The 15,865-nt window shown below is 42.0% G+C and overlaps 1 protein-coding gene across 1 annotated transcript; it reads right to left on the bottom strand.

The window, feature by feature from the left end:
- Positions 1-583: 583 nt before the first annotated feature.
- Positions 584-14,747, bottom strand: LOC308336375 (inositol monophosphatase 1-like). Its single transcript, XM_080793737.1, has 9 exons — positions 14,588-14,747; positions 12,611-12,722; positions 12,080-12,213; positions 10,634-10,738; positions 9,400-9,445; positions 6,757-6,865; positions 6,541-6,649; positions 4,619-4,770; positions 584-1,515 (listed from the first exon to the last, which is right to left on the bottom strand). Exons 2-9 carry the CDS (start codon positions 12,671-12,673, stop codon positions 1,388-1,390), a joined length of 846 nt encoding a protein of 281 aa, XP_080649863.1. The 5' UTR covers positions 12,674-12,722; positions 14,588-14,747; the 3' UTR covers positions 584-1,387.
- Between the last annotated feature and the right edge of the window lie 1,118 nt (positions 14,748-15,865).

Genomic DNA, 15,865 nt, shown 5'->3' with positions numbered 1-15,865 from the left:
AGGCTAGGCTACTAACTAAAGTAAAAATGATCACAAAGTATACAGTATACGTGAGTAATGTATACTTAGTTACTTCCCTCCACTGGGCATGAGGTCTACCAGAATGTACAAATCAATGTTGACTGCACATTTTCATTCAGTTTTAGTCATAGTCTTTTGAGTCAAATTTCATTTAGTCATTTTATTTTATTAGTATCTCCCTGACATTTTAGTTCAGTAGGTTTAGACATCATAGCATAGTTTTTATTTAGTTTGTCAGTGAGAAGGTAGTCGACGATTTTTTTTTTCGTCATATAGTTTTAGTCAACAATGGTCCAAAGGCTATGAATCCTGCATTGAACATTACATAAGCCTGACACTCTTAGAGAGCGTGAATGAATTTCCATTTCGTGCGAGTACATCTGAATGGCTGTGATTAGCAGATTCCACGGGGGCTCGGGGCCAGGCAAAAACATTACCGCCATCTTCCACAGGTTTATGTTGCAATTGCAGGCTGGATTGGTTAATTCCCTTTCGCCGGAAAATAGGATATTGCCAATGTTCTTCCAAAGCATCTGCCATGCAAATAATAGGACCAACCCAATTGCAATATCTGTAATTTTATTCAGACAAATGCATGTCATTAAAATGTTTGATGTATTCTACACGTACAAATCTGAGCCAGTATGGTGTGGTCATGACAACACAGGTGGTATGACACGTTGGTGCTATGAAATGATGGTCAAAATAATAATAGTATAGATTGAATTATTGGTCCATGAGCCAAAACCAAACTATAAGTAAAGCAGGAGACCACTGGCCGCTTGTCGGGTAGAAACCTCTTATCTCCAGCATATTCTAACTTTTTGTGTTTTTTTTTTCCTCCAAAAAGATAACGCCCTACTTGATCATACTACACTACAGTGTCACACGAAAGCATCAAAAGTAGCAGATCCACAAGATCAAAACGTGGCGCAAAGTGGAATGCAGAACTGGATTAATACCATTTAGACCTGAGGCCGATTTCTGGAAAACCTGTTTTTCCTACGTCAGTGGTTCTCTTCATGTCAAGGACTGAAAATATGTTGTTCCAGGGACCCGCCCCCAGAAGCAAAGATTTGAAAGAATTCGCTCTGAAAGAATATACATTCCAAATTTGCGCCACATTTTCACGATAAAAAAAAGAATAGCAGATCTACAAGCTCGTAGCGCGGCACTCTGTCAATAGCTAAAGTATAACATAATGCTTGAAACACCAAGAGCGTCTGCTAAATGCCTAAATTGTAAAGTGATGAGTTTTAAGCTTGTAATAGATAGATCTATTACTTTTGCTGCTTTTGAATTTGAATCCTGAAAACAGGATGAGGTTTCGATCCGACAGACGATTAAAAAAAAAAGAGGTTTACGCTCATTTCTTCTGTATCGGGGCGTCGTCTCTCGCAGCCGGGAAGATTTCGATCTCCTTGACGAGGCGGTCGGCGATGGTCTTGTTGTTGGCGGAGACCATCCTTCTGGACATCAGGTCAAACGGCCCACCTATGTATGCAGTGGTGGAAAAAGCACTCAAATGTTTTACTTAACCCATTCAGGCCTGATGTCGAAATTAAAAAAAAAGTTTTCTAAATCATGACAATTTTCTGAAAGATTTGAGGCACATTTTAACGATTTTTCAAAAATAGCAGACCTACAAGTTCATAGCGCACCAACGAGTGGCGCGCTATGAGCTTGTAGATCTGCTATTTTTCAATAGCTAAATTATAACATAATGTTTGAAACACCAAAAGGGGTTCCCGCGGAAAAGTATCAATACTGCAATACCGTATATTACCAAATAACAGCCCATGCGCAAATAACCGCCCAGCACCAAATAACGGCCCGGCTCCTTATAACAGCCCGGGGTCCGAATCGATTTTGCATATTAACGGCCCGGGCTACTATTTGGTAATATACGGTATATAGAAATACTTTGTTATAAGTAAAAGTCCGGAATTCAAAATGTAAATTATTATTGGTGTACCAATTTGACAAACTGGCTTCAATGTCAGACCTGTTATCTGTTCACACAGTGAAGGATTCATAATATTTGTTGAGCATTCAATCAATGGTCCTTAATTTTCTTAAATGTCAAATGTCTTTTTTTTAATTTTTTATCGTCTACTCAGGCTTTCGGGAGCACCGCCCCGAACAGTTTCTGTCCTTGGTTGGTTCTGGTTACTCGCAATACGTGAAGGGGCCGTCTCTCTCTCTCTCTCTCTGATTTCGGGAGGTGTAGTTCCAGACTGGAATAGGTAAAATAAGTTGAGCTCAACATCAGATACAACACTAAAAATATGCTGTGTAGCTTTGTATCTTTGAATCTGCCAGTGTGAATGCAGCATCAAAGGCATTCTACCACTCATCCTTATTCTGTGGTGCCTCTTATCTTCAAATTCTAACTTTTTGTGGGTTTTTATTTGAACACCCTGCTTACTATCAAACTACAGTGTCAGACAATAGCATCGATAGTACCACAAGCTTCAGATTGAGCTTTCAGATCTACACGCTTCGAACTTGAAGGTTTCCACCCGACGGAGACGAACCGTTGGCTCTTGTTAGCTTTGACCGTTTGAAAGTTCTCAAAAGCTTGTGCAATGTGTACAAAACATTACATGGACTAAAAGGCTGCGTCCTCTGAGAGAATCTATAAAAAGAAAGCCGGAAAGCGGGGCATATTGGTATGAGGCCGACAAGCAGAAGAGATTGTGAGGTGCGTGTTTAGATGCACCTTTTGCACGGAACACATTATCGATTCAGGGCGGCTGCACTTGTTGGAACATTCTGACCATCGAAATAAGAGAATGTTCGACCTTCATTCCTCTCAAAGCTCGGATAAAAAAAATGGGATTATGGACAAACAAACCAACCAATGTGCTGTGAGCATTTCTAATTAGATCTGTATCTCAGGTGGCTTAGTTTTTATTCTGATTTTATTTTATCAAAATCAACATCTGTTCACATAACTTCCTACACCCTGAACCCAAAGCCCCAACTTCTGTCATTTCTGTTCGGTGAGATGGAGAGGAAAAGGTTGGTTGGCCATCATTGGCTAAGAGACGAGAACAGCACTGCACGGTTTATATCTACAAAGCCTTACTTTAAAAAAAAAAAGCCTACAGGTAACTATCTTAATTAACAGCTTATTACATCCTAAAATGTACCATCATCACACCCGTTCTCAAGACTACTGTACTTTGTTGTAGAAATCCCCAATGTTTCTGGGGATTCCAGAAACATTGATGGCCCATTACTATGCATCTCACACATGTGAAACGGTCTACAATCAATTTTAAAAACTGAAGAACGTGATTTCACTTGAACGATTTAAAAGACTTGTAAGGATTACTTTGAGATCCAGCTGTGTATACTTGTCTATAATCTTGTGTCTGTGTTTAAATTGCATGTCATGTTCGCTGTAATCAGGGTGTCATTCATTGGAAAAAGAGACATTATTGCTCTCAATTGACTTCCCTGAATAAATAAAGGTGAAAGAAAGAAAGAGGTTCGGTTTACGCTACAAAAAGGGGCCATGGGAGGAAGAGGAGATAATGTCTCCATTTCTGCTTTTCATTGCCACTCCCCCCCCCGACCGGGTGGCATAATCTCTCACTCCCACATGGTGGTACTGTAACATAACGACTGCCATGACAAGGTCTCTGCCATGACGAGCCCACGACCGCTGTTGCATAATCATAATACACTGTTACGTACATATGAACTTACTGTGTTTCGTCTGATTCCACCTCTCTCGGGTGGAAACCTCAGGTGTCCAAAACCGTTACTTTTCACGATCGCGCCACGTTTCGAGCTTCGAGCTACTTTTGGGCGGTTTGCGTGCACGCTGTAGTATGATCAAGTAGGGGACGTTCATTTACGGGGAAAAAAAACCCCCAAAAGAATAATGGCGATAATAGGTTTCTGCCCGACAGCAACGATATTAAAAACCTCTATTTATTCTCGAAAAGGGCATTGAGGTTTGCATGCATTTGTAATGCTGTTGAGATCTCACACACACAAAGTCGACATTTAAGACACATACCGTATGTGAAACACAGAAACAACAGCCCGCCAAAAGACATTTTTGACGACAAAATCAACTGTATATTTAGTCGACTAAAATCTCATGATATTTAGTTGGCTGAAACTAGACTGTTTCCTTATGTGCAGGTAATCAATGCTGCTTCAATGATTGTGCCCAGGGCAGCCTGCGCGCATTTGTCTATAGATATTGATGGAGTCATCATCTGAGGAGTTTGTAAAAAACTACCATGGCTTAGAGCAAAATAAAATCTCACGATTGAAAAATAGCAGCCACCACACCCTAGCGCTCTTGTGTGTCCTACACACTTAATAACACAATATTTATGATGCTTTGGTATAGCTATACAGCTAACCAGTTGAAGAAATTGCAGAACTGAGATCATTAGGGTTTTCTGGAAGACTGAAACGACTAATAGTAAAAAAAAGCTTTCTACAAGCTATTCTACCTATTTTCGGTGCAGGACACACTTCCATATAGAAGACACGTTGACTTCTATGGAATCCAAATGACTGAAATTGGTCGTTGGCGACAGAGAACTTTGAATCCATGAACTCTACCCACCGTCCACGTCCATCAGGACTCCCCCGGCCTCGGTGACGATCACGGCCCCGGCGGCGACGTCCCAGCAGTGGATCCCGATCTCGAAGAAAGCCTCCACGGCCCCCGAGGCCACCAGGCACATGTTGGTGGCCGCGGTCCCCGAGCCACGGATCCTAGACGAGGTCAAGGTCACAGCACCACACAGGGTCAAGTTCACAGCACCACACACAGGGTCAAGTTCACAGCAACGCACAGGGTCAAGTTCACAGCACCACACAGGGTCAAGTTCACAGCAACGCACAGGGTCAAGTTCACAGCACCACACAGGGTCAAGTTCACAGCACCACACAGGGACAGGATACATGGCATTAAAGTAGCGGTTCCCAAACAGTTTTAGCCTGTGACTAAAATTTGAAATACCTTTTTTTTGGGGGAGTTGTTGTAGGAAAATAAAATGGCATTTTTACGTGAGTCGTGATCTATTAATCCATTCAGGACGGGAACCCCTTCTGGTGTTTTAAGCATTATGTTATACTTTAGCTATTGAAAAATAGCAGATCTAAAAGCTCATAACTGCTATTTTAGAAATATATGAAAATGTGGCGCACATTTTTGAATATATATTCTTTCAGAGCTAACGTTTTTAACTAAAATCTTTGCTTCTGGGGGGGGGGTCCCTGGAACAACATATTTTCAGATGGGGTCGGCGGCCAATTACATATATTTTGGGGGTCCTCGACATGAAAATGACTGACGTACCGTAGAAACATGATTTAGAAGGCATTTGTAGAATCGTCCTACAGTCTAAATGGGTTAAAATTGTTCCGTTTGAGAGGGTGCACAGCCGTCTATAAACACACCACGCTATATCTCGTCTAAACATGTTAAATTCAAGGGCAATTCAAATTTTACCTATCATTTTTTTTATAACGGACAATTTACTTTTGGGGCAGGTGCCTCTGAGACTTTAAGTGTCGACCCCTGCGGTCGGTCAATAGCAGTAACCTGTGAGTCATAGCCTGGCCTGTCTGAGATACTCCCCCCACCTTTACACAGAGAAGTTATGCTACCCCCATCAGACTCGGGCTCCCGCACGCTGCATCAACAAGATTGAAGTTCCCCTTTATCCCGCATGACATAAAGTTGTTCCACTGTAAAAAAAGAAAAGAAAAAGGGAACACGCCGGCTGCACTACTAACTCCGGCAACTCCCATCGGTCACTCACTGACTGTCTGCGCTGTGTCTACCTAATGGTCTGTCTGTGACTTGTCTGTGAACTGAATATATATGAGATAATCTCTTTTCATGAAAGGTGCATTTTGTCTGTGTATTGTTTACGATGTTTGCCCTGCTGTGGGACACATTCATTCGTTCTTTGTTAACCACTTTACTACAGCACTACTGGCTCCCAAACTTCTTAGCTCGGCAAAAGAGAAATCTTATGTCACCCCGGCCCAGGAACCAACCTAGTGAAAATAGCAGATCTATAAGCTTGTAGCTCTTTTATTTTTCCACTACCTCTTAAACGTTTGTTTGCTAATTTGCGGAATGTCTTTGATCTTTTCCTTTATTCATTCATTGAATTCTTTTGAGATTGTTTTTAATTCAGGAGAATTCTGGGGAATTGAAAACAAAAATAAATTGATATTTACTCACGAGTTGCGACAAAAAGAAAAGTGTCCACAAACCCAGAAATGTGTCCTGACCCGGCGCTTGGGAAACAGTGACCTACAGTATGCACTTCAAATGGAGAAAATAGCAGGTCTACACATGGAACACGATGTGCTGCGAGGCTTGTAAATGTGCCATTTTCACCAGACCATCGCTCCTTTTGACATTCAGAGGATACAGATGCCAGGCTGAAAGGATGTTAAAAACAGAAATGCGTGATGTTGTGTGCAGCATACGGGTGTGTGTGCGCGTGTGCGTGCGTGTCAACTCACCCGTGCACAGGTATACAGAGAATCTTCTGCATGGTGGAGAAGATCTTAGTGACCGTTTCCTTGTCTCTGTTGGATCCCAGTTCACTGATGATCATGGACTTCCTGATCTCTGCAATATGAACCAGTGAGATTTTACATGCTGTAAATTATTATTATTATTATAACAGCACACACACACACACACACACACAGAGCAGTGTCTCTGACTGTACGTACCCGCCACGTCGGACACCTGCAGTCTCTCTCCGTCACAGAAGGCACCTTTCCCCTTCCTGCCCGTGTACATCTTGTCCTCCAAGCAGCTGTACACCACGCCAAACTCCATCTGGATAAACAACACAAGCATTCCCCTTCAGACCACCGTCTCAAATCAATCAATCGATCCTTATTTCACACTCTTAATACAGTTGGTTTTCAACCTTTTTCATATCAAGGGTCATTATTTATGCTGCATTTGAGCCACGGGGACCACCCCTTTGATGAGATACTATACAGTAGCCTCCCAGACCTCAACAAAACATAGAGTAGTTTGTAGTCGTTGAGTGAGATTTCACTGCATCGATGTTGGTACAGTGACCATTAGGGGAGACAACAGGCAAACGGATGTTGGTACAGTGACCATTAGGGGAGACAACAGGCATTCACTGCATGGATGTTGGTACAGTGACCATTAGGGGAGACAACAGGCAAACGGATCGAAATAACAATTCTTCTACATTCTCTAATCCGTGTGGACGTGGAGATGTTCGACAATAATTGAACTCTTGAGGGCGTAAAATGAGATCGCTCTCGGGATTTAACCCATTCTGACCTGAGATCAGATTCATACGAGGTTTCCACTGGACACACACACTGGTCTGATGAACCCATTCTGACCTGAGATCAGATTCTAAAAATGTCAGTCGTTCTTCGATCTTTTTCAAAAATAGCAGATCTACAAGCTCATAGCGCGCCACTCGGTGGCGCGCTATGAGCTTGTAGATCTGCTATTTTTCAATAGCTAAAGCATAACATGATGCCAACACCAAAACGGGTTCCCGTTCAGAATGGGTTAAAGATCTATAAGGGTCCATTTGGATACAAACGCTCAATCTTTTTAGCTGCAGGGGATCACCCGTAACCCCCTCAAGGACCACTGGTTGAGAACCACATGCTCCAATAGATCCATATGAAACACAATACTGGGGACAACAAAGAAAAACAAGAAACGGGGAAAAAAGAGGTACATAATAAAAGCACTCTCCAATGTCTCCGGAAACGAGAAGAATAGGCTACCTAATTACTTTACTTGTTTATTTTTGTGCTTTTCTTTTTTCTTTATTGCTCTGTATCTGTAAGGCACTTTGCGTTGCATTCATGTCATGATAGTTGGTATACCTTATATAAATAAAATGTATCATAAATGCTGCTCTTCTTTATCATTACTAAAGCCATTATATATTTTCAACCTAGTCATAAAACAGATTCCTGATAACAGCATCTAGGAGTGTTACAGATGTTACTAATGAAGGCTCTGTTCCATTCTGGTCAAACAGAGTCAGGGTGCTGCTGTTGTGCGTGTTGTCTCACTGGTTCCAAATGGCCCTGTACAGGTCTGTAACTCTGAGAGTGTACACATGGAACCACATGGACCCGTCTGGGGTCCATTTGGTTCCATGTGTACACTCTCAGAGTTATGGGGGTCCTTGAAATTAAAACGTTTGAGAACCACTGCACACTAAATGGAACAGAGCCTTAATTAGTATCATCGGTAACACCTAAAGGAAGAAGGGAACCGGGGCGGAAGTAGGAAGAATTATTCTGTGTGCAGGATTCTGAGAGCATCATGATATAATGTCCCTCATAGCTGCACCACAAGGGGGCAGTATACAGTGGTGTTCAGCACTTTGTAACCTTGTTTCCAAAGGTGCTTTATAAATAAAATGTACTTACTTTACTTACTACAGTAAGCTTTAAAAAGTGCAATAGTGGTTCCAACTAGACTATTTTCCACTTTGAAATTCCTGGGAAAAATATCTTAGAATTTTGTTATGAATTCATGGAAATTGCTTTTTGGGGAATGTTTTTTTTAAATATTTTTTTTAAATAAATAAAAAAATGTGTCTGCGACCCACAAATGGGTCCCGACCGATCCAGCGTTTAAGGAAGCAATGATTTACAGTAGTGTCTGAACATACTCATCACTAGAATCTGTACGCCGGGTAATATTCAGGGCGAGCGACAAAATAGCAGCCAGGAGAATGAGACTCGCAGGACACTGCCAAAGACACCAAGAGCTCCCCAGCCAGCAAACTGGTGCTGTGGGAACCAACACATGGGCACCGGTCACCAGGACGTCCCATACTAACATTATGTGGATGTACTCAAGAAAGATGCAGGTCAGAGCGCAAAGCACCAACGAACTGGCCGGATGCATGGAGAACCGGGATGACCGGAAGTGACGATGGAAGGCTCGTCTGAGGACGCCCTAGGCCTAGAGAGACTAGCCCATTCTGGGCGGGAACCTCTTTTGGTGTTTTAAACATTAGGTTATAATTTAGCTATTGACGTCAGGCCTAAATGGGCTAGTGATGTGACCCAGAATCTGACCATATCTACAACATTGAGCACCTTGCATGGTTTCCTCCGCCATCGGTGTGTGAATGTGTGTGAATGGAATGCACAATCTATGTAAAGCACCTTGAATAAAAGGTTTAAATTCACCATTTAGAGGAATGCTGTATGCCTTCAGATCCTCCTTAGTTCCCATAAAATCACGACTACGCGCTCAATGTATTCACATTTTGCAGCGCTGTGAAAGTGTGTCGTTTCGGTCACTATTACAAACTTTTTGATCCCAGACTTGGTTGTTTGACTGACCTCTTTATTGACGGCGAAGCCGATGGACACCGCCACGAATGGGAACCTGCGAACAAAAAGGTAACCGTTTCAGTTTTATGATACGTTTTAGGAACAGACAATTCCGGTGGGCCTGAAGAGTCTGTTCCAGTGACACAAAGGTCAAAGGCCACAGCTTCATTGTAAACGTTTGTTCTTCTCGCTAATATGACAAAATATGCATGTAAAACCGAACAGATATTACCAGTGGTGGAAAGTAAGTACATTTACTTGAGGTACTGTACTTTACAATTTTGAGGTATTTGTACTTTGCTTGAGTATGTCAAATTTTCAGTACTTACTTGTACTTTTACTCCACTACAATTATTTGACAACTTTAGTTGCTTTGTAGATTTAGATTTTTATTACAAAACCCCCTTGACTCTGAGTGTTCAAATGGACCCTTATGAACACTCTAGTTACAGACCTATTGTGGTCATTCAGGGCTATCTATTTATGCGTTTCTGGTAATATGGAATGTTGACAAAAATCTCCACCTTATGTGACTCGTGAATGTAAAACCAAACGGATATTACCACTGTACCTAAGGTGAATGTAAAACCAAACAGATATTACCACTGTACCTAAGGTGAATGTAAAACCAAACAGATATTACCACTGTACCTAAGGTGAATGTAAAACCAAACGGAGATTACCACTGCACCTAAGGTGAATGTAAAACCAAACAGATATTACCACTGCACCTAAGGTGAATGGTAAACCAAACAGATATTACCACTGTACCTAAGGTGAATGTAAAACCAAACAGATATTACCACTGCACCTAAGGTGAATGTAAAACCAAACAGATATTACCACTGCACCTAAGGTGAATGTAAAACCAAACAGATATTACCACTGCACCTAAGGTGAATGTAAAACCAAACAGATATTACCACTGCACCTAAGGTGAATGGTAAACCAAACAGATCTTACCACTGCACCTAAGGTGAATGGTAAACCAAACAGATCTTACCACTGCACCTAAGGTGAACGGTAAACCAAACAGATATTACCACTGCACCTAAGGTGAACGGTAAACCAAACAGATATTACCACTGCACCTAAGGTGAACGGTAAACCAAACAGATCTTACCACTGCACCTAAGGTGAACGGTAAACCAAACAGATATTACCACTGTACCTAACGTGAACGGTAAACCAAACAGATATTACCACTGTACCTAACGTGAACGGTAAACCAAACAGATCTTACCCGTGTACAAAGTTAGTGGTCCCGTCCACGGGGTCTACGATCCATGTGGGGTTGTCAGTAAACACACACGGCTGGCCGGCCGCTACAGACTCCTCCCCGATGAAGCTGGAACAGAACGTGAAAAAAAACATTATTAAAGACATTGCCCTAACTTTCTTTGTCGACTAAAACTAAGACGGAAAATGTTCGTCAAATACCTTTTGTTCACTGAGGAAAACTAAATGGAAACTAAATTAAAACTAAGCTATGATGACTACGAAGACTAAATATACTGACAATTTCGTCAACAAATAAAAACTAGACTAAAATGTTAGGAAGGGACAAGAGATCCAGTACAAGTCATTTTACACTTGGTTGCATGCTGAAAATAGCCGATCTACAAGCTCACAACACGTCACGCTGCGACACGTGAGCATGTAAAATACATTTTAGTAGACTAAATCAACTGTAGATTTAGTCGACTAAAATCCTATGATATTTAGTCGACTAAAACTAGACAAACACCAAGACATTCCAGGTGACTAAAATTATTCAAGAGACTATGACTAGAACTTGCTGCCAAAAACAACACTGCTAACGTCTAATAAACATATAATGCACAGTATACACCCGATTATGCTCACGCACCTTCATGCCGTATCTCAGGTTTATGTGTAAATAATGCGCGCACACACACACACACACACACACACACACACACACACACACACACCTTTCAACTTGATATAGGAACTACTTTCAGTTTGTGCAATTCCATCCGAGAGTGACAATGTGGTTACTTCGGCTCGTTGCTCAACCTGAAAATCTGGAGTGTTTGAACAGACTCTGGTCTACATGGTTGTCCCCATTTTTCAGAATATTTAGATTTAGTCTTTTGAACAACACACCATTTAGTCTTAGTCCTATTAATCTTCTGAAAAAAACCGTAGTCAACAAAATGAACACTGGTCTCTCATAGTGTAAAGATGGGAGGTCTTCTATTGTGTAAGTAAGTAAGCAAGTAAGTGTGTGTGTGTGTGTGTGTGTGTGTGTGTGTGTGTGTGTGTGTGTGTGTGTGTGTGGCTGAATAGTGTTGGACCTGTGCGAGGGGAACTTCTCCTTGACGGTGTGTGTGTGTGTGTGTGTGTGTGTGTGTGTGTGTGTGTGTGTGTGTGTGTGTGTGTGTGTGTCTGTGTGTGTGTGTGGCTGCATAGTGTTGGACCTGTGCGAGGGGAACTTCTCCTTGACGGTGTGTGTGTGTGTGTGTCTGTGTGTGTGGCTGCATAGTGTTGGACCTGTGCGAGGGGAACTTCTCCTTGACGGTGTGTGTGTGTGTGTGTGTGTGTGTGTGTGTGTGTGTGTGTGTGTGTGTGTGTGTGGCTGCATAGTGTTGGACCTGTGCGAGGGGAACTTCTCCTTGACGGTGTGTGTGTGTGTGTGTGTGTGTGTGGCTGCATAGTGTTGGACCTGTGCGAGGGGAACTTCTCCTTGACGGAGGAGATGATGATCTTCTCCACCATCTGGTCCGTCTGCGTCACCAAGTCCACCGAGGAGCTCTTGGTCATGATCTTCACGTTGTTCTGGAGCGCGTCCCTGATCACCTGGACGACACAGAACATTAACGTTTCATCATCTTTGAACTGGGGACCCCCAAAATAATAATCTTTGAACTAGGGAACTGGGCTTAGACAGACATACAGCGTAAGAGTATAAGCATTAAATTACATGAGCAAATGTATTCACAGTCAGGCTAACCATCGCCTAAGTCTAATATAGCCCCGGGGATACGTCCCACGATTTTAATAGTTACCCCGTTTGAGATTACAAACAATAAATCATGTTCCGGGCCGCCGAGACAGGCCCGCGAGCAAGAGTCTGAGGTGCAACTTTGGGCTTTTGACAGTCACTCTTAGATGTGTGATGAATGTCAGGGCCAGTGGGACGGGGAGAAACGTGTGACAGCTCCATTGTGGATGATGGCTCAGATTTATTTCATACCTCCCCGGCTTTCCTGGCCACAGCCACAGCGTGGTCGAATGATTCCTGCCATTGGTCAGCCATCTTGGTTTTTTCTTTTTTTTTTCGCCTTAAGTTTCTTCTTGACAAGAACCTGTGAAAAATGAGAGTGGATCGTATGTCAGACTTCACGGTGTCGTTCATTAGTCACCACCAGTGGTGGAAGACGTGCTGGAATTATTATTAAGTAAAAGTATCAATACCAAAACGTGGCAAATCGAGTGGCAACATGAGATGAGATATACTTTATTAATCCCAGAGGGGAAATTGAAGTGTTAGATCAGCATAATGTGGCACCGCAAATAAATAAAGCTAAAACTACTGGACAGACAGAAAAAACAACAGACACAAGTGGACATTGTGTACCATAACAAGACCAGGACCACCAAGGACCATAATCAGACCTGTCTGAAGTGAGTGGTGCTGTACTGTACAAGCCCTCCTCCCTGGCTGTGTGTGTCTGTGTGTTAGGCTGTGCAACAGTGACACTTGGTGGTGAACAAACGCTATAAGCTATGTTCATGCTCGGACACACCTAGGGACAGACCCAGGGACACACATAGCTGTCTATAGGAGTGGTTGCACCACTCAAAAAACCCACAAAAGTTAAAACATTGGAGATAAGAGGTTTCTGCCCGACAGCAACGATGCAGGGGTGGATCTGCCTTGGGAGCCTGACAGAACGTGACATGCATGCCTGCCTGCCTGGCAGTGGTGGAAACTAAGGTAACTATGTAAGTACATCAGGTTCATTCAGGTTAATGAACTTGATGTGGTCATTGATGAAGTATACATTTAATTCTTAAGTACGTTAAGTTTGACCATTTGAAAATAGACAATCTACAAGCTCACAATGCATCGCTGAGTGAGCTTGTAGATCTGCCATTTTCAAAATATTTGTATACATTTTGAAAACTTGAAATGGGACATTGAGTATATTTTCTACTTTTGAAAATGAAAGTACATTTTGATACCAATACTTTTGTACTTTTACGCAAGTAAATTTTTTTCCCCAGACTTCTACAGTACATTGCAGTACTATTGATACTCTTAGGTAAAATAATTGAGTACTTTTTCCACCACTGCTTGCTTGGCACAACCTCTTACAACAGAAGGGCGGTTACGCAACACTGCGGTTGTCGCTGGCATCCGTCTGTCCGTCCTGTGAAAACATCACTGACATTGATGTCAGTAGCACTGACAGTCTGACATTGATGTCAGTACTAGCACTGACATTGATGTCAGTGCTGTTTTGATATATTGGTGACCTCACTATCAGAAGCAAGCTTTAGTTTTTAATGGATATTACAGTCAGCTGTATCTTGTGTCGGGTCACTGCTTTTCTTTAGGGTGTGGTGGGGAGTCATGTTCATCCAATTACAATTTAGGCATTTTTGCAAACAGTCTTATTCCAGAGCGATTTGGTAAAGAGAAGGTAATACATCAAATGCATAGAGCAGGGTTTCTCAAACTGGGAAATTCACCCAAAATTGGCTATTTTGGGTGAATGTTCCCCCCAGAATAGGGATGCTGCTGGGGTTTACAGTAAGTACAGTACAACATTTATGATATTCTCTCCAGTTTTCCTTGTGACATACTGCATCTTTGGGAGAACGATTTACATACCGTTAATATGACAAAAGGTGCTGTAAGAGTAAAAAGAGCCTGTCAGCTGTCCAGCAGTCCAAATATTATTAAATTAAATTTCAGAATGGTAGACCTGAGGCCTACCATACCAGGCCTAAATGTGCCACCATTGCATGGCACATCTATGCACGAAATGTCTATGTTCACAGGCTTCTGTGTGCAGCCTAGAGGGCTGTACAAAAGTATTGGTATCAAAATGTATGCCACTAATGCACTGCAATTACTGTAGCATAGGCTACACCTTGCCAATAATAGTTGTACAGTAATTTAATTTACCCATGCATGCAATTCTGAAAAGAACTAACTTCATACCTTGGATTGGAAAGCGGGCACAGCAGGGATGTCAGGACAGGAGACGACTGTGGATGCGATGAGCTCCCTGGAGTCAAAAGGAAAAAAAGGTGTGCTGTCGCTACGAGAGAGTCGATTTAAAACAGCTGGCATGAGAAACTTAAGACGGGGAAAAGTACTAGTACCGCCCTCACTGATTTAGTCATAGACAACCCACGGGAACAGGAAAAAAAACAAATACTAAAAACAATGAGCTGCTACAGAGGCAGGCCTGCAGCAACACGATGCGACTCGACGCGCCGTCAAAGAAATGGTGATGAGGCAACTTCACTGAGATACAACTGACTAGTACACTACATCCCCTTTGTAAATTAGTTCTGTCATAACACTTAGCGGATTAATGTGTCACTTTTCTAGACACACACACACTTGCAGGCTGTTGTGTGGCGTCTGTGGTGTATTGTTTATACAAACAAAAAGGCGTTTAGTTTACCTTCATTGTAGTGCGTTGGTTCTCAACATGGGGTCCGGGCCCTCAGGGGTCCTGGGGTGGTGGGGTGGGGGCTCTATTAGAAAAAGAACAGCTCTACAAGCTCAAGCTTGTACATCTGCTATTTTTGAAAATATTTGAAAAAAATAAAAATCTGAAAAAGTTTGGAAAAACTTAATTAACAACTAACAAATCTACATGTCAATCTACTTGACATGACAAAGTTTGAGAACTACTGATTCGGTCAAATTATATATCATTACACTTCCCATGGAACTACAAGATTGGCATTAAGACAAAAAGGAAGAGAGGGGGGGTTCCTGTTTCCTGACTAATTACTGTAGCAGTTCCTTTGTTACATTCCACTACAAGGAAAAATGATCTTTTTCTTTTAAATAGTCCCTTGATAGACTATTGTGTGACCATTTTAGTCCGTTTGCTTAGGAGGGAAAAATACTATTCAGACATACAACACATGCAATAGAACACATCACTCCCCACAATCTCTCTTTGTACCGATTGTTGCTGTCGAGCAGAAACCTCTTATCTCCATATTTTAATGTTTTGTGTGGGGTTTTTAGGGGTGCACGATTATGAAATTATGACCGAACTCCGATCTCAGATTATTTGCAGGGCCATATCTGCCAATACTGATTCTGACCGATTCCGATATTATGCAGAGGACCACGATGGAAAAAAAAGCCTAGGCCCTAGAGGCATCTTGGCCCAAAGCCTGTTAATAAAGTCTATACCCTTTTCCAAATGTTTTCACAACTGGTGAAAAACTATTAAAATAATCTTGATTATTT

The sequence above is a fragment of the Protomyctophum bolini genome (assembly GCF_963924005.1).
Source record: "Protomyctophum bolini genome assembly, chromosome: 21".
Taxonomy (NCBI): Eukaryota; Metazoa; Chordata; class Actinopteri; order Myctophiformes; family Myctophidae; genus Protomyctophum; species Protomyctophum bolini.
Note: the sequence above shows the minus strand (reverse complement) of the source record. Positions and strands in the feature narration are given on the sequence as shown.